The sequence below is a fragment of the Berghia stephanieae genome, chromosome 2 (genome assembly GCF_034508935.2).
Source record: "Berghia stephanieae isolate SIO BIC M18660-M18661 chromosome 2, UCSD_Bste_1.3, whole genome shotgun sequence".
Classification (NCBI taxonomy): Eukaryota; Metazoa; Mollusca; class Gastropoda; order Nudibranchia; family Aeolidiidae; genus Berghia; species Berghia stephanieae.
In genome coordinates this window covers 128,709,613-128,734,612 of record NC_088361.1, presented here as the reverse complement: position 1 = coordinate 128,734,612, position 25,000 = coordinate 128,709,613, and the positions used below count along the sequence as shown (strand labels likewise).

The 25,000-nt window shown below is 38.3% G+C and overlaps 1 protein-coding gene across 8 annotated transcripts in view; it reads right to left on the bottom strand.

Moving 5' to 3' along the window:
• The window catches only part of LOC144966599 (zinc finger CCCH domain-containing protein 10-like), a 118,069-nt gene that overhangs the window by 25,870 nt on the left and 67,199 nt on the right, over positions 1–25,000 (bottom strand). For 4 of the 8 annotated variants that reach the window (XM_078903294.1, XM_078903299.1, XM_078903295.1 and 1 more), the window contains one exon: positions 17,453–17,560. The exons of the other annotated variants lie outside the window; for them this stretch is intronic. In XM_078903294.1, coding sequence (XP_078759420.1) covers positions 17,453–17,499 — 47 coding nt within the window. In that variant the 5' untranslated portion in view covers positions 17,500–17,560. The remainder of the gene's footprint in view (positions 1–17,452; positions 17,561–25,000) is intronic. 8 annotated transcript variants of the gene reach the window in all.

Sequence of the window (25,000 nt, the reverse complement as noted above, 5' to 3'; positions counted from 1 at the left end):
AAAGAAAGAAGAAACAATAAAAGAAAAGATTATACAATATTACTTTAAGTTAGTGGTGAAAATGGCTTTAAAAATTAAGCTTTTATATAGAGCAATATCCACTAAACGTGCTTTACAAGGGGTACCTGGCCAACATAACACTTAACATGTAAGACGGCACATGACGCCTTTTAGGCAATATTACACTTTTTTCGGATAGAGACAACGATGTTAACGGCCATTTTACACCTGAGAGAATGTGAGTAAAGTGTCTTTTCCAAGGACTTAACTAATGGCCGAGCGAGAGTCGAACCCGGGACCTTCCGATCCGAAAGCGAGTGTCTTGCCACAAGACCACATAGCCGCACACAAAGCTTACATGATGAGATGCCCTTGTGCCTCGAATTTATGTTGGGTTGACCAAGGCACCAAAAATTGAATTCAAAGTAAATGGTTATCCCAATGAACGCAATTGATTCTTTAAAAAATCAATAAGGAAATCCGAGGTTTTAGAAAGTTTGCCAAGATGAGGGTCATTTAAATAGATCGATATTTGAAGATGGGTTTTCTGGCCAAATTTTGAAATACGAATTTTTCCAGAGTACATCTGTTAACTGGTTAAAAAGTTCTGTTTTCAGTGTCTGGTTTACCCAGACATTATACCAGAATGAGGCGGTTAAGTCACAGGATATGAAGTAATATAAATTCTGCTTTAAAATAATTCAATGTCCTTTTGCAGATACATTGTTATGGGAGATAATTAGTCATTTATCCAAGGTGAAATGACACAAAAAAGACCCGTGTTGACAAACATAACATCCAAGAAATTATACAAACAATTATATCGAACCCCTTGTCTCGATTATGTTAGGCTACAGTATCAATGTAATGAATATACGCGTACCAGTTCAATAGCACCACCATCACCATCACCATCACATCCCTTCTGCTGACAACATGAAGACGATCGTTAATGACGGAACTGTAACCACCTGCCTATCTTCGATTTCCAATGACGCCACCTTAACCAAACCCCCTACCACCTTCTCTCTCCCTGTAAACGATTCCCACTCGATCCTTGAGAACCCAGACAGATATTATTTTTAACATGATAAAATAGAACTCGGTAATAATATTACAACTCATTTTACTATAATTTTAAATTAAAACCGGCGACGGTCTGCGAGCTGAAGACGCTGTGTATTTCTGATTGTAGTGACTACAACAAATTATCACTGTGATTGAAATGCCAATGTCATGTATTCAACAAGTGAGTGGCCTTTACATGTCGTCTGACACGACAAAGATCATGGATTCAAGAGTTGTCTTTGTGAAATATATACGATATCTCTTTATCCTACTAATTTGACTTTTATCTATGTACAGTATACATGACGCTTTAGTTGTCCATACGGCTCACGAGTGAATATGGAATTACTAAGGGGTAAAACCCTCCACCGGGAAGAATACGATAGGGTATAATATCACGATTCCTTGAAATGGATAGTTTCCATTTCCGTATTCCCATCACATGACTGGTTATTTCAATCCTGAACTTCCAAAGCTATATCGTGAAGCACTCTCCAATCCTTCGCTGCTGCACTGCGTGTACTCCTTTAAGGACTCTCCACAACCTCTTAGCTGCCAATTTTGCCTTCAAAATAGGCCCCCTCGAATAAACTTCATGAGCTTCGGGAAAAGGGTAAAAAGCACAAGGACAGGAGGTAGAAATGTTTATTAGGGGATCTTCACATGTAAATAGTCATAGATCTTCCCACTAAAATCAGAATCGGGATCCTTGGAAACCAACCAAAGAACCTCAAAAGAAGGTCATCAAGTCGAAAGGAAACAATTTCAATTCTGGTGAAGCGAGCCGTTCATTTCGAGTAGTCTATTAATCAATCTAATTGTTCCCAAGGCGACATTGTGGTAGCAGCTTCTTATGGTTCACACTATTATGTTATGACGATCGACCCAATCAGCAAAGTCCGGTCTGCATTCGTGCACCGTCGCGAACCCGCCCGGTAGCATCGTCACAACACACCTTTCGACTAGATGCTCTGCCGTTTCGGGTTCTTGCCCACAGCGTGGACATAAAGGACAGGAAGTTAGACCCCACTGATGTAACGCACCGGCCGTTAGGCAGCTCCTCGACCGGAGCCGATTCGCAGCTACCCAGTGTCTCCTCTTACTGGTATCAAAGCCTGGCAACTTCTCACCAAGCTTAGAGGAGTGTAGGTCCCCGCCCCCACGAGGGATTGAATTCGTCCAAACCGACTTCCATCTCGTATGTGCAGCTCTGTCCGTAGTCAGGGATTCTGCGTACAAGGGTTGCCGGGACTTATTTCGGCTCGAAACGGGGGCACCGTTCATTATGCGCGTGAGAGGGGTATCCCCATTCCCTCTCTCTTTGATCTTACTCAGCCAGTTTCCCGTAATGGTCTCCCTCCGGACATCGGGGGGCTGGATCGCTGCCATCACCGGGCCCCATTCTCTAGGGGTTGTTGCTAGCGTTCCCGACACTATGTGCATCGACTTGCGAAGTTTTACATCCACCTTCTCAACGTTTCTGCTTCTACCCCACACTGGAGCGCAATACTCCGCGGTGGAATAGCATAGTGCCAGGGCGGATGTTCTCAGGAGCGCTTGGCTAGCGCCCCAAGTCGATCCCGCCAGCTTCCTCAGAAGACTATTCCGCTTCTCTATCTTCCGGGCAACCCCTTCGAGATGAACCCGATAGGTAAGGCTGCGATCCAGCGTCACCCCTAGGTATTTTGGACGCGGCTCATATGGGAGTGGCTGGTCCCCGACTAGGACATTCAGTTTACGGGTGTGCCAACCACTGCATAAGTGAAATGCAGTGGCCACGGTTTTTGAAGTGTTCATCTTCAGGTACCACTTGTCAAAGTAGGATTTGAGTCTGGTGACGTCCTCGCTGAGTACGCTCTCGAGACGGGTCCACACTTTACTCTGAGTAACGAGTGCCCAGTCGTCTGCGTATCCCAGCCTCAGGGAGGAAGTGTTCGGCATATCGCTAATGTAAACGTTAAACAACATTGGCGCAAGTACCGACCCCTGAGGGACCCCATTCTTCAATTTCCTAACTTTGCTCGTGACGTCTCCCAGCGCGACGTGGAATTGCCTTTCCCCTAAGATCGAAGAGAACAACTTCAAGGTCTTTTTGCACCTTATGATTTTTGCAAGTTTGAGCATTAGCCCATCGCACCAGACCGTATCGTACGCCGCTGATAGGTCTATAAACACAGCACCTGTTTGCTGTTTTCTCTCGAACCCGTGCTCAATATGCTCTGTAAGGGCAATGACCTGCTCCGTGGTGCACCTCCCTTCCCTGAAGCCTGCCTGCTCAGATGGCAGGGCAGCGTCTAGGACCGGCCCCCATCGGTTTAATAGAACACGCTCCAACAGTTTGTAAAGACAGCTCAGCGCGATATGGGTCTGTAACTGTCTGCCTCCTTCGCCGGCTTCCCTGGCTTCAGGATGGCAACTATCTTCGCATGCTTCCACACTTGTGGAAGCTTTCCGTTTGCAAGGATGTCAGACATTGCCTCTGCTAGCCAGGCCCGTGCCCTGGGGCCCAGATGCGTCACCATATCGGGATATACACCATCTATCCCAGCTGCTTTGCCGTTCTTCACTTCGCTAATGGCTGCACCCACTTCTCGGGGACTGAACGGGGCCGTCCAGTCCGACTCCTCCGCAGGTAGCGAGTCCAAAATCGTACGGTACGCCTTGCGGACACCGCGCTCAAAAGCCTGATTAGGGACCCGCTTGCTACGGTTCTTAATATTCTTGGCAATTGTGTCTGCCTCGCATTCCGGTGCAGCCTTCGCGAAATTCCGATCTGGGTCCAATTTCTTTATCAAACGCCAAGCGTGGCGGCTGGAGTGTGTAAAGTCGAGACTTTCCACGGTCTCCTGCCACCGTTGCTTCCTTCCCTCTGCCAGAGACTGGAGTAGTCTGTCGGCTGTGTCCTGGGACTGGGTCTGCTGGTACTCTCGGTACAGCTCTTCCGACTCTGCTGTCCAGCAAGGGGTGTAGAATTTCCGTTTGCCCCGTGGAATAGAGCGTTGAGCGCTCTTAACCAGTAGCCTACTAAATCTGGTTATATTCTTGGACTTGGGAGGAATGGCAGGGCAGACCTGCTCGATATAGGAACTGAATTCCTCCCAGTCAGCCTTCCTGAAATTCCATCTGCAAAGTGGGAGAGACTGCACCCTCGGTATTGTCACCCCAGCTGTGACAAGAACCGGCCTGTGCTGGCTATGCGGAAAGTCCCCGAGGACTGTCCGCTTCACCTGCAACGGTTCACCGTTCGCGCCTTTCGTTACGAGGGTGAGGTCTGGAGTATACTCCTTCTTATGGCGGGTACCCGGAAGGTACCCTTGGCTGTAGGATCGTACACTAGGTGTAGGTCATTACAGTCCATCCATGAGCGGAGTTGTCTTCCTGCCTCATTGCAGTCTCGGTAGCCCCATTCGTGATGGTGGCTATTAAAGTCTCCCAGACAGATGGAAGGATGGCTGACCACCGGTACCGGTGGTGTAGTCCAAGTCGCTCTAGGTGGTTTGTATATATTATGCAAACACAGTCCACCTACTTCCACGGAAATTCGGTTCACCCCATTGCTGTCCGTTACGCTCTCAATGACCCTTACCTTCGATGGCTCTTTAGCGTAAACGCTAACCCCTCCTTTGAGCCTCGAGGTGTCCTCGCGTTGGACCACCGTATAGCCTGGGATCTGGAATCGGGAAGATTGCGCGCCTGAATAAAGGTGGGTCTCCTGTAAAAGGAGGATATCAACGCAATGAACGGCCAATAGCTTTGATAAAAGCTCATTTTTTGCCATACTCTGGCTCTCGACGTTCAGGGACAATATACGCGTCAGCTCGCCATCCCCGCCGTCGCATTTTCCGATCGGCAGGCCGCGAATCGATTGATGCATGGGACGTTTGCTTTTTTCTCGGACGTGCCGACGACCCTGGCGACACGAACGCGGTATTATTTGGCTAGGCGGCAGACCGCTTCGCCATTGACGGGACTGATTGGGACTCGACATAAGGACAATAGTGTGGCGCCCGGGATAGGGCTGCTATTCGGGCACCGGGTTTGGATCAAATTTAGTCACACACCGGGGCGAGCAGCTCATGTGGCTCGTTGGCTCGATACCCGGGATGGTCTCGTGACGGTCGACCGGGATTTACACCTTTGCCCTCCCGTGTGCCTCAAGCCCCCTCACCAACTGCAAGGTAAAGATCCACGAGGGGGGACATTGTGGTGAATTTTCTTTTGCGTTGGAGGCGTGAAAGAATTACCGTCGCGTTTTATCGTTCAGTGTGGGAGAAAAGGCGAGAGCTATGACAGAAAGAAGCATGTGGTGTGATCTCAGAGTAGCAATGGCAGAGCACCTGATCAACCTAAAAGTGACTGTGTGGAGAAACCGAGAATCTTGAGGAACATATTTCAAATAATAATAATTTTAAAATTTAATAAAAGCAAAGAAGGACGTGAAAGTGAATTTAATTCCAAGGATGTATATTTTTCAAAGGCAATTTTTTTGATACCAGTCAATCTTTATTTGCCTCGTTTAAACGCCTCATAAAGAGAGAGAGAGAGAGAGAGAGAGAGAGAGAGAGAGAGAGAGAGAGAGAGAGAGAGAGAGAGAGAGAGAGAGAGAGAGAGAGAGAGAGAGAGAGAGAGAGAGAGAGAGAGAAGCTACATCCATTTTAGCTTAAGAAGTTGAATATTTGTCCTTTTGTTTTGATCAACTTCAACTTTCACCCTTCCTCCTTTTTTGTTTTTATTTTGTAACGCTACATTTTAATACTGATAATTGAATAAAGTCATGATTCATGTCGTTGTTCACGCAAATTTCTCAATGCCTGTAAAATTGGAACCAAACAAGACTTCATTTCTAACCAATGTTCTAATCCGTAAAAGAAAAGACAAATAGTTACATTATGTAGTTAAAACATGTTTTATACAATAACATTTTATAAAATTGTTTGAGGTTTTACGACCCTTCAGATATTACGTCAGTTGAACGCCAGCAAAAGAAAGAAAAAAAAAAAAGAAAAGAAAAGAAAGAAATGAATAGAATAATCTCTCACGTCAAAAGATTCCGGAAAGACCTGAGTTGAAACTAAAATGGTCCCATTTCAGAACAAGGACATCAAGCCTCACAGAGAGATGAGATAAAAACGAGGTAGCACGTTTGTGGACCAGTAGAGAAATCACCGGCTCAGAAATAACCAAAGTTCCCTTCTCCAATTGGGAACTCTATCCATCACTTTTACAAAATTTCTTCACCTACAAACATTCGTAAAATGCTCAATTTTGAGCAATATCTCTAAAAGTTTTTTATTATACAATTGAAGGCCACGGGCAAAGACGATTATACTTTTGAAGTTCTCCACACATATATGATGCAAACGAAAATGTCTACAGAGAAAATCTTTATTTTAACTTTCAAATAAAATCTCCTTTTTACAAATGATCAACATATCTGTCAAAACTCGCAACATCTTGACACTATTTGATGAGGTTGATGGCAAATTATCACCCAGCAACGTGCATCGACGAATATTTTTCTTACAATGAAATCACCAATTTCATATAAAGCTATACGCGCACAGTTCCATTGCTCCAAAGTAGAAAAGGAGCTTAGAACTTCTTTCCGCTCTTTCACGGCTTATTAGTGACAGACTCATCCCGAAAATCAAAACCCATTGCGTGATAGTAGCAAGGCTCACTTCACCCTGGAAAGAGACGTGATTTTCGTGCATGACCATTTGCCATGCACTGTTTTGGAAGGCATTCACTTTTCAAAATAGATAAACCAATGTGCATACAGAAATGTTATGATAGGGAACGGGCAATATGAAAAGCTTCTTTGAAATATCAGCCTTCCTTTCCCCCCAAAAAAATCATTATATATATATATATATATATATATATTATATATATATATATATATATATATATATATATATATAGACAATTTAGTTGTTAATACATATTCCAAACCATGACTGACTGAAATAGAGTACATACTTATAGATGAGACTACTTTTAACACACGAGACATTTGTTTACAATTTTAAACACTAGAATAATTCCATACTCCATCAAAACCCCACACGATTGTATATTATTAGATTCTATCTGTATAAGGCGACAGCATCGTGGGTTTAATTGATTTAAGTTGCCATGGATTCTTTCGATCGTAGCATGCCTTGTGATTTTCATCACTAGGCGGTTTCCTAGATTGATGATGATGTTCTAAATTTGCTATCCGTTGCAGATACAAACTAACCCAAAGCAGTGAAACATTCTCGTTTATAGATTTTCAATGAAGGCAATAATGAACGGCTGAGAATCTGTTCGATCCCAAGATTTTACGGCACAGTTATTTCCCTTTGATGGGTGCCCTTTCAGTCGTCATCAGGCCTCTGGTTTATTGGGAAGGACATAGTTTTATGGAATAAAAACAGGGACCCGGACGGTTATTCTCTCTCTCTCTCTCTCTCTCTCTCTCTCTCTCTCTCTCTCTCTCTCTCTCTCTCTCTCTCTCTCGTATTGTTGTTATATGGTGCTAAAATGTGCACGCTTTTGAGCGAAATGTTGTCACGTTATGAATGATAGGTATTCAAACGCTTCCTCTTTTAAGCTCTGATGATGTTTAATAAGTGATTGATTATTTTCCACACTAATTATTTCAGTAAGGGCCACTGCGAGCAAGGTGTATGAAAAATCAATGCTAGCATCGACCAATGCTCTCTCTCTCTCTCTCTCTCTCTCTCTCTCTCTCTCTCTCTCTCTCTCTCTCTCTCTCTCCCTCTTTTTTATGCCCTGTCTGTATTTAACATTTATTTCTACCGCTCAATCCCCCCCCCCCCACCTTTCTGTTCCCACTTTATCACATCAACAATCAACAGGAAATACCTTCCAATCAAAGAATCATCGATGTGAGACATAGTCGTGAGTGTGTGTGTGTGTGTGTGTGTGTGTGTGTGTGTGTGTGAGAGAGAGAGAATATGTTTCTGTTTTAGCGTGTCTTGGTTTTTACGAGTATAAAAATGCATGGCAAGCGGCACTTGTTCCTGTCTTTGAAAGAAATTCATGCCACAACGATATCACAACATTAAACACTCAATCACAATCAGTTGATTTAACCAAGGATTTGGATATGCACTCGAATAACCTCAGGAAAAAAAAAACTGCCATGAAAGTACTTAAGTAAAACGTGATATTCACATCATCCTTATATTATATTTTTTCCTTTGTTGCATTACCCAAAGAACTTAATTAAAAACATTCTGGGACACAACTCTGGGACAACGCCGAGACAATTGCGTAAAGGAGTTTTTTCTAAGAAATATTTTTAATGTACGCGAAGAAAGAGACGGAAGTTAATATTAGCTTATTTGGAAAAGGTGAATGATATGGATGTTGATTTCTGTGATCGGGGAGATGATGATGACGACGACGACGATGATGATGATAATGATAATGGTGGCCCCACATTAGCCTTAATCCCGAATCTAATCGCCCATCAGTAAAACAATAGATACAAACAGGAAAATATTTTTATCCAAATCTAGAATTTTATCTGCAGAAAAAATTAACTCATTTATAGTCTAGTTTTATTTAAAAGCAGAAATCTCCACTTGTTCGATACAGAAAAAAAGTTTAATCCCCCCCCCCCAGAAAAAAAACAACAAAAAAACCCCCCAAAAAACAACAACAAAAAACAAAACAACAACCCCCGCCCCCCAAAAAACAAACAAAGAAAAAAACAAAACAAAACAAACAAAAAACACACAAAAACATCAACAAACAAAACAACACTTAACTGAGTTGAATTGCATATGTCATCCATACAAACAGGGAGAAAAATGACATTCCTATCTCCGATACTAGCCTATACGAACACTGAGTTTACAGTGTCATACTTATTTATAACCAAGTATCTAAAGATCTCACTTGCAGACAAAACCATTGGGATCGGCATTCACCGGCTATGATTTCCTGTCACCAGCAGTGACGCCTCTTCGACGTTAAGGGTCCACTGCCTGCAGGCTCTAGAAAAATATTGGTCTTGATGGATCTGGAAACAATCCCTTTCAGATAACGACACAGAATATTTTATAGTGACAAAAATGGAAAGGGGAAGTTGGCATTCTCTAACCGATTAAAAGGAAAAGAATAGTACTGCACTGCAAAGGGACATACACAGTAATTTCGTTGTAATTATTATATAATATTTAATATAATATTCAATGAGAAGACAAACAAACAAACAAACACACAAACAGATACACACACCTCATTTTGTTAGTTCGCATATGCCGCGAATTCGGAATGTCCACAAAGCAACGAAATATAATCTGAAAAACTGCTAGGATGAAAAAACCCCCCCCAAAAAACCGAAATCTGGGAATCTGGAAATAAGTTACAATAATATTATGTACTCCATTGATTATTTGCTCTTATCAAGTAAACAAATGATATATAGAAAGCAAATTAATATTTAGGACCAAGCGATCAAACGTTCGTAACTCAGATACGGCAATGTTTAATTTTTAAAAACAATACAAATAAATTAGATGAGCCGAAAAAATAGTCAGGAGGGATCCACCACTTGCACAGAAGGAATTGGGAAGGGGGGGGGGGGGGGGGGGATTGGGGGGTTCAATCGTATTCCACCCACCACTAAACAATCGATGTCACGATTCTTAATAAAATGTTTTGTCAAGGCTTATGATTGGAGATGAAGTTTGAGATCAGATTACAATTGACAAGACATACAAGATTGCTCTTTCCGTTTGTAAAATATTGTCGAAATTGTCATGCGCAGAGCAATATCCGTCTCATACAGATAGCTGGGTCTGTGTCGCTGGTGTTTACCTTAATTACCTCTTTACTCTCTATATAAAAACACTTGGAGGGCTTCGCAATTTTTCTTTTTTGTTATTGTAGAGGTTGCAATGATAAAAGTGGATATCTCAGTAGTGACGACTGACTAAAAATATAATTCACTCGATTGATTTATCTTAAACATTGAATCAGCTTAAAACAGCCCATTTAAAAATGTACTAGAAGTTCAAGGTTTTTATGGTTATTTCCCGCTATTACATGTACAAAATATTTGTGTAATTCGAAAGGGCAATGAAACACTTCATATAGGAACAAATTAATAACAGATAAATCATCATGCAAAATTGCCACACCTACATATATATATATATATGTGTGTGTACAAAGACGTCATTGAAACAATCTGATAACTCTTGCTTCGGACATTTATAATGATAAAAGCAACAATACCGATATCTACCCCTTATCCATATCGAATAATCAAGCTCGAACTTTGATGGAAACTAAGATTAGTGGGTCGATCATTGCAGTTAAAAAGGAACTAATAAGTACAATGTTGGTTGTGTATAATATACGTATTAACAATTCTTTACAAAACATTTGTTCAAGATATCGATTAACTTTGAATCGAAACGAGGGGAAAATATGTAAGAAAGTGACTTATGTCTTTGTTCTTCTGACCAAAATAATAAAAAGAGTTACTTTCTGAATGACACTCGGTAATCAGCTGATCAGCCCACGAAATATCGGGCTTTGTTGGCCATCTAGTGAATCTACGAGGATGAGTGAATTGACGGGAAACGACGGCTAACATTGTCAAAGTGCTGAATTCCAAAATTGATGATGCTGTTAATTGATGATTAACCAATCAGAATATTCCCTGTCATTTAGCCGGTTCAGTCCCCTTAACTGTTTATTTCCTGACAACGTAAAGGGTTAACAAACATTTCTTAATTCTCATTGTGCTACTTAAAAAGAAAAAACGATTCAAACAGTTTTTTTCTTCAAATTACTGAAATAATGCATTGGTCTCTATATGGAACTTGTATCAGCGATGATCGCTACCCTGAACGTAAAAGCCAGGCAAGATAAAAAGCGTTTGAGTACATTCCAAGCAGTCGAATTGGTCAGCCCAGCAGTTTGTGAGTATTTATCACACGATTTTGACGTACTGATGAAGGAATTGCATCGCGACACCTAACAACAACCTGCATTTGTTTTCAATCGCCTGTGTTAAAACCATTCGATAGTGCACTTTTGGAATCGAGTAACTCAATCAGTAGAAAATGCGACTTTAACACAAACGAATATAAATCAACACCTCATCACATCAAATCCCCCCCCCCCCCTCCCCTTGAACTCTACGCCCTTGCAGCAGTGATCCTTCAAGGTCAAACATTTGATCTCATGAGATGCTCCTCATAGGCAAACAAACAATTCTGACTGTCAAATCTATTAACCGTAGCAGAACCCCATATAATCTGCGACTCTATCGATCTAACAGATCGGAGGGACCTCTAATTTAACAAAGGGCTCCAGACACTCCAGATGATCTGACGACTGAAGTCCAGCTTAACGTGCCAGACGACATATCGCGAACAGTTTTAATAGCAATAATACAATTCTCATCAGATGTGCCTCCAAAGGAGACTTAGCAGCTAATGCTTTCTTACTACATTCCAGGACATAATTTCCCGTTGTCCACTAGGTTCCAACTATCCAATACTTATTGTATACCACGGCCGAACTCCCGAGCTTTATCGTTACATCATCAGTGCCATAACTATGTATTGCAAGGCATATATTAATTTAATTGTCTGCTATATGCATGGCCAATACTATGTCATTAATACTGATACACAAATACGTCCCACGAGAGAGTTATTACTATGGTGATTTTCCTTGCTATTATGGTGGGGAATAGAATGTGTGCTGTATAAATATACAGATCTGTCCGAGTCCAATTAACTATTTAACTATCAAAAATGGAAATTGGAGACTTAGAACACTTGAACAGTTCAAATTTGATCTCTCTCTCTCTCTCTCTCTCTCTCTCTCTCTATATATATATATATATATATATATATATATATATATATATATATATACATATATATAATATATTGCGATAGAATAGCAACCTATGAGGAGAAAGGCGGGTGAAAAGAGAGATGAGGTAGATAGACAGTCAGTCACTCACACACACACACACATATATAATATATATATATATGTATATATATATATATATATATATATATATATATATACAGAGAGAGAGAGAGAGAGAGAGAGAGAGAGAGAGAGAGAGAGAGAGAGAGAGAGAGAGAGAGAGAGAGAGGAACGAAGAGTGATATGATACATGACAGGGGTGTGATAATTGTGAAATACCGATGTCAATAATCGATAAAGAGTGTATTGTACCAGACTCGGGGACAAATGGACGTGAGACGGTTGGAAAAGGAAGAGCAGAAAGAGGGAGGGTGGAAAGGGGGGGGGGGGGGGGCGTCACCGAAAGCAATGCAGAGACAAAACATGTTATTTTACAAAATCAAAGGGCGATTTACACAGAAAAATGCAATTTGTTAGTAACCGAGCTCTAAGAAAGGCACGGATTTAAAAGATTTAAAACGTACACACACACACACACACACACACACACACACACGCGCGCGCGCACACAAAGAGAGATAAAAAATCTATAACATCTGTGACACCTCGTACATCAAATGCTTACTGTCATTTAATTCATCTGGTTATTTCCTAAGCGACAGTTGTGGTCGAAGGATTTTCAACAATGCATTTTGTTTATAGTGTCGTTTGAATTGGTTAATAAAACATAATTTCTTCAGAAACAGATAACGGAATATTGATGATATGCGTTTATGTAAAATACTCACAGCATCCGCCAGTCGGATAAAATGCACCAACACACATCTCTATGTGTAACCTTAAACGTTTTTTTTTTCTGAGTGATATAATTTGGTGAGAACTGATCATTAAAATGGCTGTCTAAAAGCAATAACAGAAAGCTGAGTGACGTCAATTCCGTTACATCAATACTGTACAATGTAAGATTACCACTATCGTACGTGTTTCTTCCATGCTACCTTTATCTTACTACTGTTTTCATTCAAATGTTTCTTTTTTCTTCTTTCCTTTCCTTTCTCTGTTGGGAGGAGGGAAGGAGTGTAAGCGAGTGATATACCTAGTATTGTCGTGTATCCTTTTCTACGGTTTTTTTTTAAATTGGGAGAAGAAATGCACGCGAAACACAACTTGATGTAAACGTCCATTTCTGTAAAGCAGGCAATCACAATTCAACGAGAAAAGATGATCAACTGTCGCAGTCATCGATATCTTGAGTCCAGGATCACATTCCAATTCAGTAACAAAACTACCGGAACTGATAAAACGCCTTTTTCACTCTGCCCAGAATTTAAAAAAAATATTTAAATTTTAATCATCGAAAAATTAAGATGATCTTTTTAACTCGTGAAAAATTGTCAAACCTGATACTTTTTCGTGATACGTCTCGCGAGATGGAGTCGGTATTACTGATATAACTGTGACCATCGGCTCAGATTGGTATTCTGTCAGTATCATCAAGGCGGTGAAAATTGAATTTATAATAAAAATGTATCAATTTATTTAATTGAACACGATAGATAGATAAAATTTATAATTAAATGTAAACAAATAAATACATAAATAAATAAATAAATAAATAAAAAAGAGGACACCTAAAATTTCATTTATAAATAAATGTAAACAAATAAATACATAAATAAATAAATAAATAAATAAATAAATAAAACAGAGGACACCTAAAATTTCATATTTAATTTATGATTATATGAGTCTTAATTCAATTTTCTTTATCTCTTTCATCGCGACATAATACCGGTTTGAGGACGCGAGTCACAATTATAATCTATATATTCCCAGAGATATCAAATCAGGATTCTTTAACAAGTTAAGTACAGTACTCTGGAAAGACACGTATTTAAAAATTTGGCCGGAAAACTCGTCCGTCAAAAATATCGATCGATTTAAATTACCTATATCTTGGCAAAAATTATCAAAGCTGGAACTACGAAGACCTCGCGAAGTCCCAGGTTTGATAGTGTTTGCCAGGATGATGGTCATTTAAATCAATCGATATTTAAAGGACGAGTTTTGTGACCAAAAATTTAAATACGTGTCTTTCCATACTACGGAATTAAGTGGTTAATGGGCAAGTTGATTCAAAGTGTAATTGCGTTTGGCTGCACCATATGGTTTGGAGGATGCCGACTTAAAGATAAATCAAAAATTTCAAAATCTATCAAAGAGGCATCAAAAATAATAAACCATCCTCTTGATGGAGTGGAAAGAATTCATGGAAAAGCAATAGAAAGGAAAGCATTCTCAATTACCAACAATAAAAAACATAGTTTATACCATGAATTTAGTCTTTTACCATCTGGGAGAAGGTTTTGTCAGATTAAATGTAGAACTAACAAGTATAAATCAACGTTCGTTCCATCAGCAATACAAATTTTGAATATTTCATATGGTACAGAAAAACCAAGGATTGATTCGTTGACTGATTAACTGATTAATTTATTTAATGTAAGATTAACTGACCAATTGATAATGATGATAATTTTTGGTGTCGAATTGGCACAATCGTAACAAATTGAAAACGAAATGAATATGTTTATGTTGTGTATATCGCACGTGTGAAAGAACGAGAGGAAGAGAGAGAGAGAGAGAGAGAGAGAGAGAGAGAGAGAGAGAGGAGAGAGAGAGAGAGAGAGAGAGAAAGAGAGAGAGAGAAGAAGAAGAGAGAGAGAGAGAGAGAGAGAGAGAGAGAGAGAGAGAGAGAGAGAGAGAGAGAGAGAGAAAAATAAGTAGGAGTGAAATATCTGTTCAATGTTACAGTTATCGTTTAACGTTATAACAAGTGTAACTAAATGACAAATTGCCATATTTATGGACAATAAAGATCTATTATTATTATTATTATTATTATTAAGTGATCAAATCAGCATGTTTTGAAGTCTGTGAGGGAAAAATATTTATAAACACCTACAATATAACCGAATGTGACAAACAACTGGAGGAGATGATCAATAATTATCTAATGCTCAAATGCACGCACTATCAGTTTCCATCACCGATTATAATTACCATCAACTAAAACCATGGCAACGAAAATGAATTATAACGTGAACAGGAAATCTCAATTATCATTGTCATCTCTAAAAAGAAAATCATGTTATAAGTAATTGAAGATCTCGGAATGGTGTCTTATTATTGTTACGTTTCAAATGACAATGTGTGTATAATATGATGTGGCCATTAACAAATGAACAGTCGTACTTTGAAAAAATACGTATTTAAAGATTTGGCCAGAAAATTCGTTCTAATCGATGGATATTTGAAGGTCGAGTTTTATGGCCAAATTTTTCAATATGAATTTTCCAGGGTACGGCAGTTAACTGGTTAAACATGGAATTTTGTGGCGGAGACAACTGTGGAAGAAATAAACAACTATTAATCTTCTTCAGGAAGACTGCTCCAATGGCATCGACCCATGTCTCTCTTATTTTCTGATGATGGAATGTAATACGGTATTAATTGTAGGAATTGTAATAAGGCGTGTCTACCTCTGAAAACAAGATGACATTATATAAAACATTCAATTATATTGAGTTGTCACATGCGACACAAATATACGAATACAAATCTCGGATTCTTTGCACTCTGCTTTTATTTTTTGTGAAAATAGCACAGCTTCTACTGGGCAGAGGATCGAACTCACCCAATATACGTTGGGATTTCTCTCTTACAAACTCTTGACCACATGCAGGTGGAATTTGATTTTATTTTGCTTTCACGACTGCCTTCTTTGTGAAACCGATTAGGTTTGTAGTTATAATCAAACGATAGTTATTAATGAGAGAAATCATTATTTGATAGAAAATATGGCTCCTTGTCCAAGCCTTGAAAAAAAAAAAAAAAACTCTCCTAGGAAATGGACTTTGCGTCCAAAGGTCGTGCACTATTTTTTTTCCTCCTAAAAAGAGCAATAGAGGGTTGAGTCAACTGTCTTGGCATTGATTCTATCGATATAAACCAAAAAATATGTTGTTTTTTCTCGTTAACACCTAGCTGTCACATAAAATATGTTTAGGGCAATTTAAACAATGTTTTGATTCCTTTTTTTCTTTTAGAAGAAAGGGTGTTGATCTACAAATGGTTAACGTTCGGAGGGAATCATGATATCACACGACCGTCACCCTCACATATCAATAGGCTTCATTAACATTTATGGCGTTTGTTTTTTTAATGAACCATAACGGTTCATGGAGCTGGAATTTATTTGGGCCTTTGTATCGTTAAACGGAGAGTAACAATTGCTTGCTGACCTTAAGATGGATTGCTAGACGATCTCAAAGTACCTTCCACCAAATCAAACACCCCCGGCTACTCGATAACGTCTTGGTAGGCAAAGGGGTCCGAAAAAAATCTCGATCGCCCGCGTAGCCATCGTAAAATAATAGCCTGACACTGACCACAAAATGACGTCAAAAGACAATTATTTGGCCACAAAAGAAAACAAATCATGAGTTGTATTCCATAGTTCAACCAATGGGGGATCACTTGTTTCCTTGAGCACAACCAACGACAACTCACTTGGCGCTGCACAAACCTAAAAAATGACGTCAAACTATAAGTCCTAGTGGGTTCTAGTTCTAGTGTCAGGCTATTAGTTAACGATGGCTGCGATCTGGGACCGTAACCAGTCCTTTTACTTGTGAGGCGAGTGCTCTACCACTGAGTAAACGGGATCATTAAAAGGGTTTCGTCAATATTTGCAGCCAATTAATTATAAGGGGTAACTTAAGCGAGATGGTGCTTAAAAAATTTCATTAAATTTACATTAATGACAATCATGACAATAACGACATCTTTCATTTACATAATATTTTGGTCCAGCATGTGCCTGAGAAAGACAAAAGACGAGGTTGTTAGTTGTGCGAGGAAAACATTTGAAATCCATAATTATTACACTATAGAGGCAACAATATGACAATAATAATAATAATAATAATAATAATAATAATAATAATAATAATAATAATAATAATAATAATAATAATAATGATGATGATGATGATGATGATGATGATAATGACAATAATAAATAAATAATAATAATAATAATAATAATAATAATAATAATAATAATAATAATAATAATAATAATAATAATAATAATAATAATAATAATAATAATAATAAAGGATATCGAATAACAATCATTTTGGAAAGAATGTGTAATAGGATAGTGTATTTATACCTTAATCTTACTAGCTCGCTATGAATGTTTAAGATTTAGTTATGTAAAAGACAAATAAATGTCCATTTGAAAAAGAAAAAAAAAAAAAGAATGTCCTTTAGTTGACTGCCGTACACTGGAAAACCGTGTATTTAAAAAAAAATGGCCAGAAAACTCGTCCTTCAAATTCTATCGATCGATTTAAATACACGGTTTTCCAGAGAAATGTTTAAATTGGGGTATTACCTGTATCTGAGTACATCACAACAATAGGCGTTAGGGTTAGTTATCATGTTGGAGATCAAACCCGATGAAATCTTATACAGCACAACAATATTCAGTCTTTACATGGTTCTGTTTTTTTTTTAAAATAAATAAATGTATCACTTTACAGAAGTCCAATCAAGTTAGAAGAAGTTATTTAGTTTATTTACGTAAAACACGACCCTATATAAAACGAGACAATTGGTTAAGGGGGAAAAAGTGATTGCGATAATACGAGCACGAGATAATCACAATAACAAGATAGCAATAATTATAGTACTTTTTTGTGCTTCAACAACGAAGATGTCGACAATAACGAGCTGATGATAATGTATAACATTTGATAAAAAAATTAATAAAGGATATCGAACAAAAATCATTTTGCTAGGAGTGCAAATTAAAGATACCATCACTTCGCAGACGAGGTTGTTGTACGAGGAAAACATTTGAAATCCATAATTATATGAAAAAATCAACAAATGACAATAATAATAACAAAACTCTTCCACGAAGGTTGAACGTCTCCACGCCTCAGACAAAAACAATCCTTTTGTTATGATTGATTATATTAACAACGCAATTTTAATTGCATTAGGCATATGGAAATATTAACAACAGTCTGCTTCAAACAACGAAGACGTCAAGATAAATCGAATCAAAACACTCTATAATGCCTGTATTCTGTCTGCCTTTATCAAAGATAATAACAGAAATACATTTATAAAACAATCAAATACCTTTTTTTTCCTTCTATGTAAAAGTTAATAGAACAAAGGCATGTAGTAGTCTATCTATAAGGAATCTAAAAAGGTGGGAATTGATAATTGGTAAGGTTATGTAGTATATTTATTTCATCGACAGTCTGACTTATCTGCGTTCAACGTATTTTTTGCCTGTTAAATTAGTCGAAGCGGTTCCCTACCCTAATAGGTATGTCTTGTTTGACACGGCGTCTAATAGAACATTATATATATATATATATATATATATATATATATATATATATATATATATATATATATATTTATGTGTGTGTGTGTGTGTATGTGTGTGTGTGTGTGTGTGTGTGATAAAAATTGCAACATTACCAAAAAAAAACACAAATTATCTACCAACCAATATGCGATTTGACAATCCGGGAAAGTTTTTGAAATCTTCCACTGCTTTAACACGAGCTATGTTCAGGTAGAATTCATACACGAGTCAACCAATTTCCTTTCTATATCTAGATACACAACTCAAAGTATGCTGCTATGAAAAACACCGCTAAAAGCACAAATCACACCGTGGTGAAAGAAAAGATGAACAAAAAAAAAAAACGGGAGAAAATGCCTGAAGAATCCTCCAACACCTCCAACTGTCTCGACTGTAGAAGATACAAACACCTTTGACAACTTACAGTGTGGATATGACAGACGCGAAGAGATGGTTGGAATACCAATAAGATGTTTGTTGAACCGCGGTGCCTGCATGGTGCTCACGTTGGTGTCACGTTCGCGTCAACGTCGTGCGTGCAGGAAGCGGGCGAGATCACCGCATACAAGATTGCCTCCTCCGTCCGATCGTACTTTGCCTGCCGTGCTTGTTGCTGCTCACGTTGAACGAGTCGATCGTCTCCAATCTTCACGACAATTACACCACCCCCTTACCTGCCCCCGTCATAATGTGCGTGCGCGTATCCCTATCGAGTTTATCCACAGAGCTTATTGCGATACGAGACACAACACACGCAATTAAGCAACCATCCGTAACGGGGTTCATTCCATCAGATTTATTTGTAACAATCTCTCTCTCTCTCTCTCTCTCTCTCTCTCTCTCTCTCTCTCTCTCTCTCTCTCTCTCTCTCTCCCCCACTTCCCTTTCTACCTCTGACACACACACACACACAAATGGCAAAACAATGCGAACTTTTCACATCGCAATATTCACTTGATGTGCTCAAAACACTTTATTGGGGCCTCAAGCCGACAGCAACATCGACAATCTAGGATAAAGCATGTAACATGTAAAGGGCTTCTAAAATGATCTCTTCCGAAAGAGACAACATGGTAATTCCTACGCCGACAACATTTGACGAAAAATAGAATATGACTTTTTGTAAACATATACCTTTCCTTTCCATTTATATAACTTAAGAAGCATGGTATACGGTTACAGCAACGTCCATTAAAAAAACAGAAAGGAAAGAAAGACAAATACAATTTTTAAAAATATTTTTTAAAAGAAAGAAAGAGAGGAAGAAGGAAGGACCACAAAACAAAAAAAAACAAAAAACAAATACAAGACAGAAACATGTTTTATGTTTTTAAGGGTTTACGGCGCTTGCAACACATTAAGGTCATATCAGCGCCAGTAAAAAGGAAGAAAATGGGATAGTAAAAAGTTCCAGAATTACAATAAAGCATCAAAGAAAAGGGAAGACAAAGGGGAGTTGGTTCAAATAAGAAACAGGTGTAGATTCCAAAAGCACTCTATCAAAGTACTTAGTTTGAGATCACTAAAAGTCTCATCCAGACACAAGCTGAGAGGAACACACTCAAATGGTTTACAAATCATATATAATATAAAGAAAGCATAATACAGTGCATAACAGAGATGATTTACAATGAAAAAAATATCATCTCCCAAAACTAACTATACATTCGACTGTTTCCCTCTCAGCCAGGACATCTGACCAGGACCAGGACAAAACCAAGTAATCTCCTTCCAAGCATGTTGGAAAACAGATATAAGGGGATAGAAGACACAGTATGTACCCCCCTGCCCACTATGGGAGGTCAGGAACCCCAACCCGAAGACAGAAACAAAAACAAAGACATAATTAAAACAACAAAACACAGAATAATCCCCCCCCCCCCTGTAATTGCTTGCTACTTTTGGAAAGACAACGGGTGGTCTAACGCTTACGCAAACACTATCGGCCAGATCTGAATATGTAATTATTACATCCAATAATTCATGCACATTGGGCCTGGAAACCAAATCGCAGAACCGAACCTGTTTTGTTCAGTTATCAGCCAGATGTCTTCCCATCCGACGTAAGGACGTGATGTATATATGCATGCATTTGGCGAAGGAACCAATCCACATGGGAGTCATTGAGTCCATCGACCACAGATGGCACAGAGTCACAAGTAAAACCATCATTCCAGCCATAAAATCGAATAGGAAATCAGCTATCCCACAAGAGACTGCGTGAATGTGATACTATGATCACTCTATTGGGAATAAAGATAGGTTTCAAGACAGCCCCACAACACAACATTTTAACCAGTTAACTGTCGTACTCTGGCAAGACGCGAATTAAAAAATTTGTAACAGAAAACTCGTCCTTCAAATATCGATCGATTTAAACGATCCTCATCTTGGCCAAAACTCTCAAACCTCGCGGGGTCTTCCTTAAAGTCCCCGATTTGAGAGTTTAAAAAAAAATCGATCGAAATTTGAAGGACGAGTTTTCTGGTCAAAATTTTTTAATACGTGTTTTTTTTTTAGAGTATGAAAGTTGACTGGTTAATGTTGGTTGAGATCAATTTTTTATTTTTATGTTTTGGGACCAAAATTAATCAAATTTAAATTCCACACACATCATGAGATTATTTTTCTTTCTAAAGATGTAACTATAGCCTAGAGACAGAAAAAAACGAACAAAGCCAATTAAAAATATTGACATAAAATATCATATAATATAATATCATTATATATATATATATATATATATATATATATATATATATAATGGACGAAATGATTGATATTTGTTTTATTCAATTATATATATATATATATATATATATATATATATATATATATATATATATATATATATATATATATATATATATATATGAATTCTCTCTCTCTCTCTCTCTCTCTCTCTCTCTCTCTCTCTCTCTCGTTTCTGATTGTTTGCCCATTAAGGCACAATTGGTAATGATACGGACTGATTATTTCAAATTTCCTCTTGAACTAACTGACCACGATCACTAACTTTGCTGTCGATGGATTCTTAAATTATTTATTTATTTATTTATTTATTTATTTATTTATTTTCATGACGGGTCGTGTGGACATGAGGCGGCTATTTTTAAATGACAAATACAGCTCAGTCAGGATCATCTAACTGGCGGTCTAAAAAACAATAATAAAGAGACGAGTGACGTCAACTTCATTCATTATATTGAATGATGCAATGCATGGGTTTCACCACAGACCACATGCTGTTGGTGCACAAAAGTGATTACTAGAGTTTTTTAAAACCATGAACGCATGTCGTGTCGATGAAACCGAATCGACTCAAAAATCCATATCAATATTTTGTTCTTTTTCGAAGAAAGAATGAAAATACAAGGGTTTCACGTCATTTTCGGTTCATTTTCCCGGAATAAAATTTAGAAGTGATAATGAAATTCAAGAGTTCCGGGAAAAAAATCAAACAAAACAAACAAAAACAACATCTATGAATAAAAAGCACCCCCACCCCCCACACACACCTTCCACCCCCCCCCCCCCCCATGGCAACGCCCTACACGGAAGAAATGGGAATGGGTAAGAATTTTTGTGTGTTTTCTCTCTCTTTCCATTTTTTGATAGCTGTCCTTGTGTCAAAGCAAGAACACCGAATTGTAGGAAAATCCAGCGGGGAAAAATAATATTTTTTTTCTTCGAATAAAGATTTAAAATACAGGTGTTTCATATCGTTTCCGATTAATTTTTCATAACAAGTAGAAAAAAACCTGATTACCAAATTACGAAATTTGAAAAAAAAAAAAGAAATTACAACTGTGAATAAAAATAAAAATCACCGCCTGCACACCCCCCCCCCCCTCCACTCATCGCATCATCCTTCACGGATGAAATGAGAAAGACATTTTAGTGCAAAGATAATTTGCAGGATAATATGTCCGTCAAACAGTTTTTGCAAGACGCACTCTGCGCCATATAGAAACATGCTTTTTTTTTTGTAACACCCTGAATCTCCAGAGTGACGTTGAAGTCCTTCAGAGCCATACGGCTTAAAGAGCCAGTATTTCTCCCAGATTCTATAGCGTGAAACAGACAATGCGATTGCTTGTTACCCTTTGGATAGGACACTACTCATACGCAAAGTACTTTCCGTCAGACTCAGCTACCTAGTCCTTGCTATGTGGACAATGGGAATCAGAAAAAAAAACTCAACCTCATCAGCACCCGGGATCGATCACGGTCGCTTTAGGTGTGAAGCGAATGCTCTAACCAACTGATCAATCAGGACCCCCTAAGAGCATACACCGTCTGGAACCTGAGTCTGGCACTGTTTCCATTTTCCACACAATATTGACAACCGCACTTGAGCGGGAATCTACTGTATCTGACAGTATCACCGAAAAGGAAAGTGCCGGATTGTCACTGCAATCGTCAAATCCACTTCCTTTGCCTGGGCCAGTTAGTAGCCAAGCGAACCTCCTATCAGTCCATAAAAGACCCTGTCACCGTACCAGATTTTGCAACAATTCCAGTCCAGCAGCCTATACAAGCCGCGTAAACGTGATGTACATACAAACACTTCCAATCTATTGGAGGTTGAGTCCACCCGCACACACCATTTTAAAACAAGTCTGGACATAGTTCTGGTAACCCCTTCTCCTTCACCATTGTTTGCCACAATTCCATTATTCCAACCATCACTACGTTTGACAGCCTTACAGTATAGTAATAATGGACTAACTTCCACTCAATAGCTGCCTCATTTTGATCTGGACATCTCTTTTATTTACCGACTAGGAATCCAGTATCAACGATCTCACTACAGGAAATTCAAGCACTCAAACCACACCAATAATAGCAGGAAGAAATACTAGTATGAAGTGAGAAATACAAACGGGAAAAAAGATTTACATAGCTTTTCTCCGAATCCAAACAATGAATTCCCCCCCCCCCCCCCTCTCTCTCTCTCTCTCTCTCTCTCTCTCTCTCTCTCTCTCTCTATATATATATATATATATATATATATATATATATATATGTATATATGTGTGTGTGTGTATATATATACATATATCCCCCGAATTACACTCTAAATCCCACACTCAATCGACCAGACCAAATCAGAATCTGAAAGACCACTTGAGATGGACACATTGCCTCTTATCGGCTATGTGAAAGACAAACTTGATGGCAGTTTTGGTGTTGAGGGGCATCCTCCATAAGGTATCGTTCCCAGGACAGAACGACGTCAACATGCTATATATGCTTGTCACAGAGAACCCTCAATGACCGAGTGAAAACGAAATCGTACTACGGGTAGCTTTTATTAATGTTAAACTTTTCAAGAGAAAATGAAAATAAGAAATGTGCACGTTGAAACGATGACCACTTATCTCTAGTCTCGTGTTTAAAATAACCCCAACCAAACAAAAAAAACAAACAAAAAAACAAAAAAAAAACAACAACAAAAAAAAACAACAAAAAGCAAAACAAAAAACAAACAAACAAACAAACAAAAAAAAACAAAAAAAAACAAAAAAAACAAACAAACAAAGACAACCGCCCCCCCCAAAAAAAAAACAAAACAAACAAACAAAACAAAACAAAAAACAAACAAACAAAAAAACATACTCACATAAAACCCCAACAAACTTACTAACAAACAAACGTCAACAGAAAAGAAAAATAAACGATCAAAACAAGTCCAAAACTAAATCAAATGATCCCTCGTGTGTTACGGTCTGACACGGGGAGCTAAACACGACAAAATTCTAAACAAATAAATAGGCTACACGTATTTCAAAACAATCACTTAGATGGAAAACGATTCACGACTTCAACACAAAGCATCGCCTGAGAGTAAGTAAGTAAGTAAATAAGATAAATAAATAAATAAATAAATAAATAAATAAATAAATAAATAAATAAATAAATCTCGAAATAAAAATAAAAACATCGATCAAAAGAGATTCCATGTTCACCCTTCCCACTAACCAACTCGCAAATGCCAAAATGTAAATTTATTTGATATACCCCTTTCATTAAGAACAAGAGAAAAAATATAATGAAGCGTCCGTAATATCCTTTGTTAAAAAAAAAAGGAAATCAAGATTTTTTTCTCAGGCAAGCATCTCGTTTTGCTAAAAATAAATATGATACGTAATGATAAATTGACCACAATGATAATTCGCTATATCAAATCGTTAAATTCGAGAATCAATTAGTGTAAAAATATATCTCGAGGGGTTTAATAATAAGTCTTCACTCCTGCGCTTGGAATTCCCAACTCAACGCGCGCTCGCACGGTCGCGCAGTCGCATTGAAAACTTGTTCGAAATTTCAAACGAATCTTATTATAATATTACTGATTTGACAGCTATCGAACTGTCTCCAAAACCAGAATCGAAGTGTTTTTGTGGCAAGTATTTGGCACTATCCTTGAAGAGCGGATTCGAGTCTTCGTTGCCTGCGAAATCACTTCTCATGGGATATATTATAGAGATGGAATAAGGCGCTCAGCTGCTGAGGTGTGAGCGGTTTTGAAGGAGGCCTAAAACCCTGATT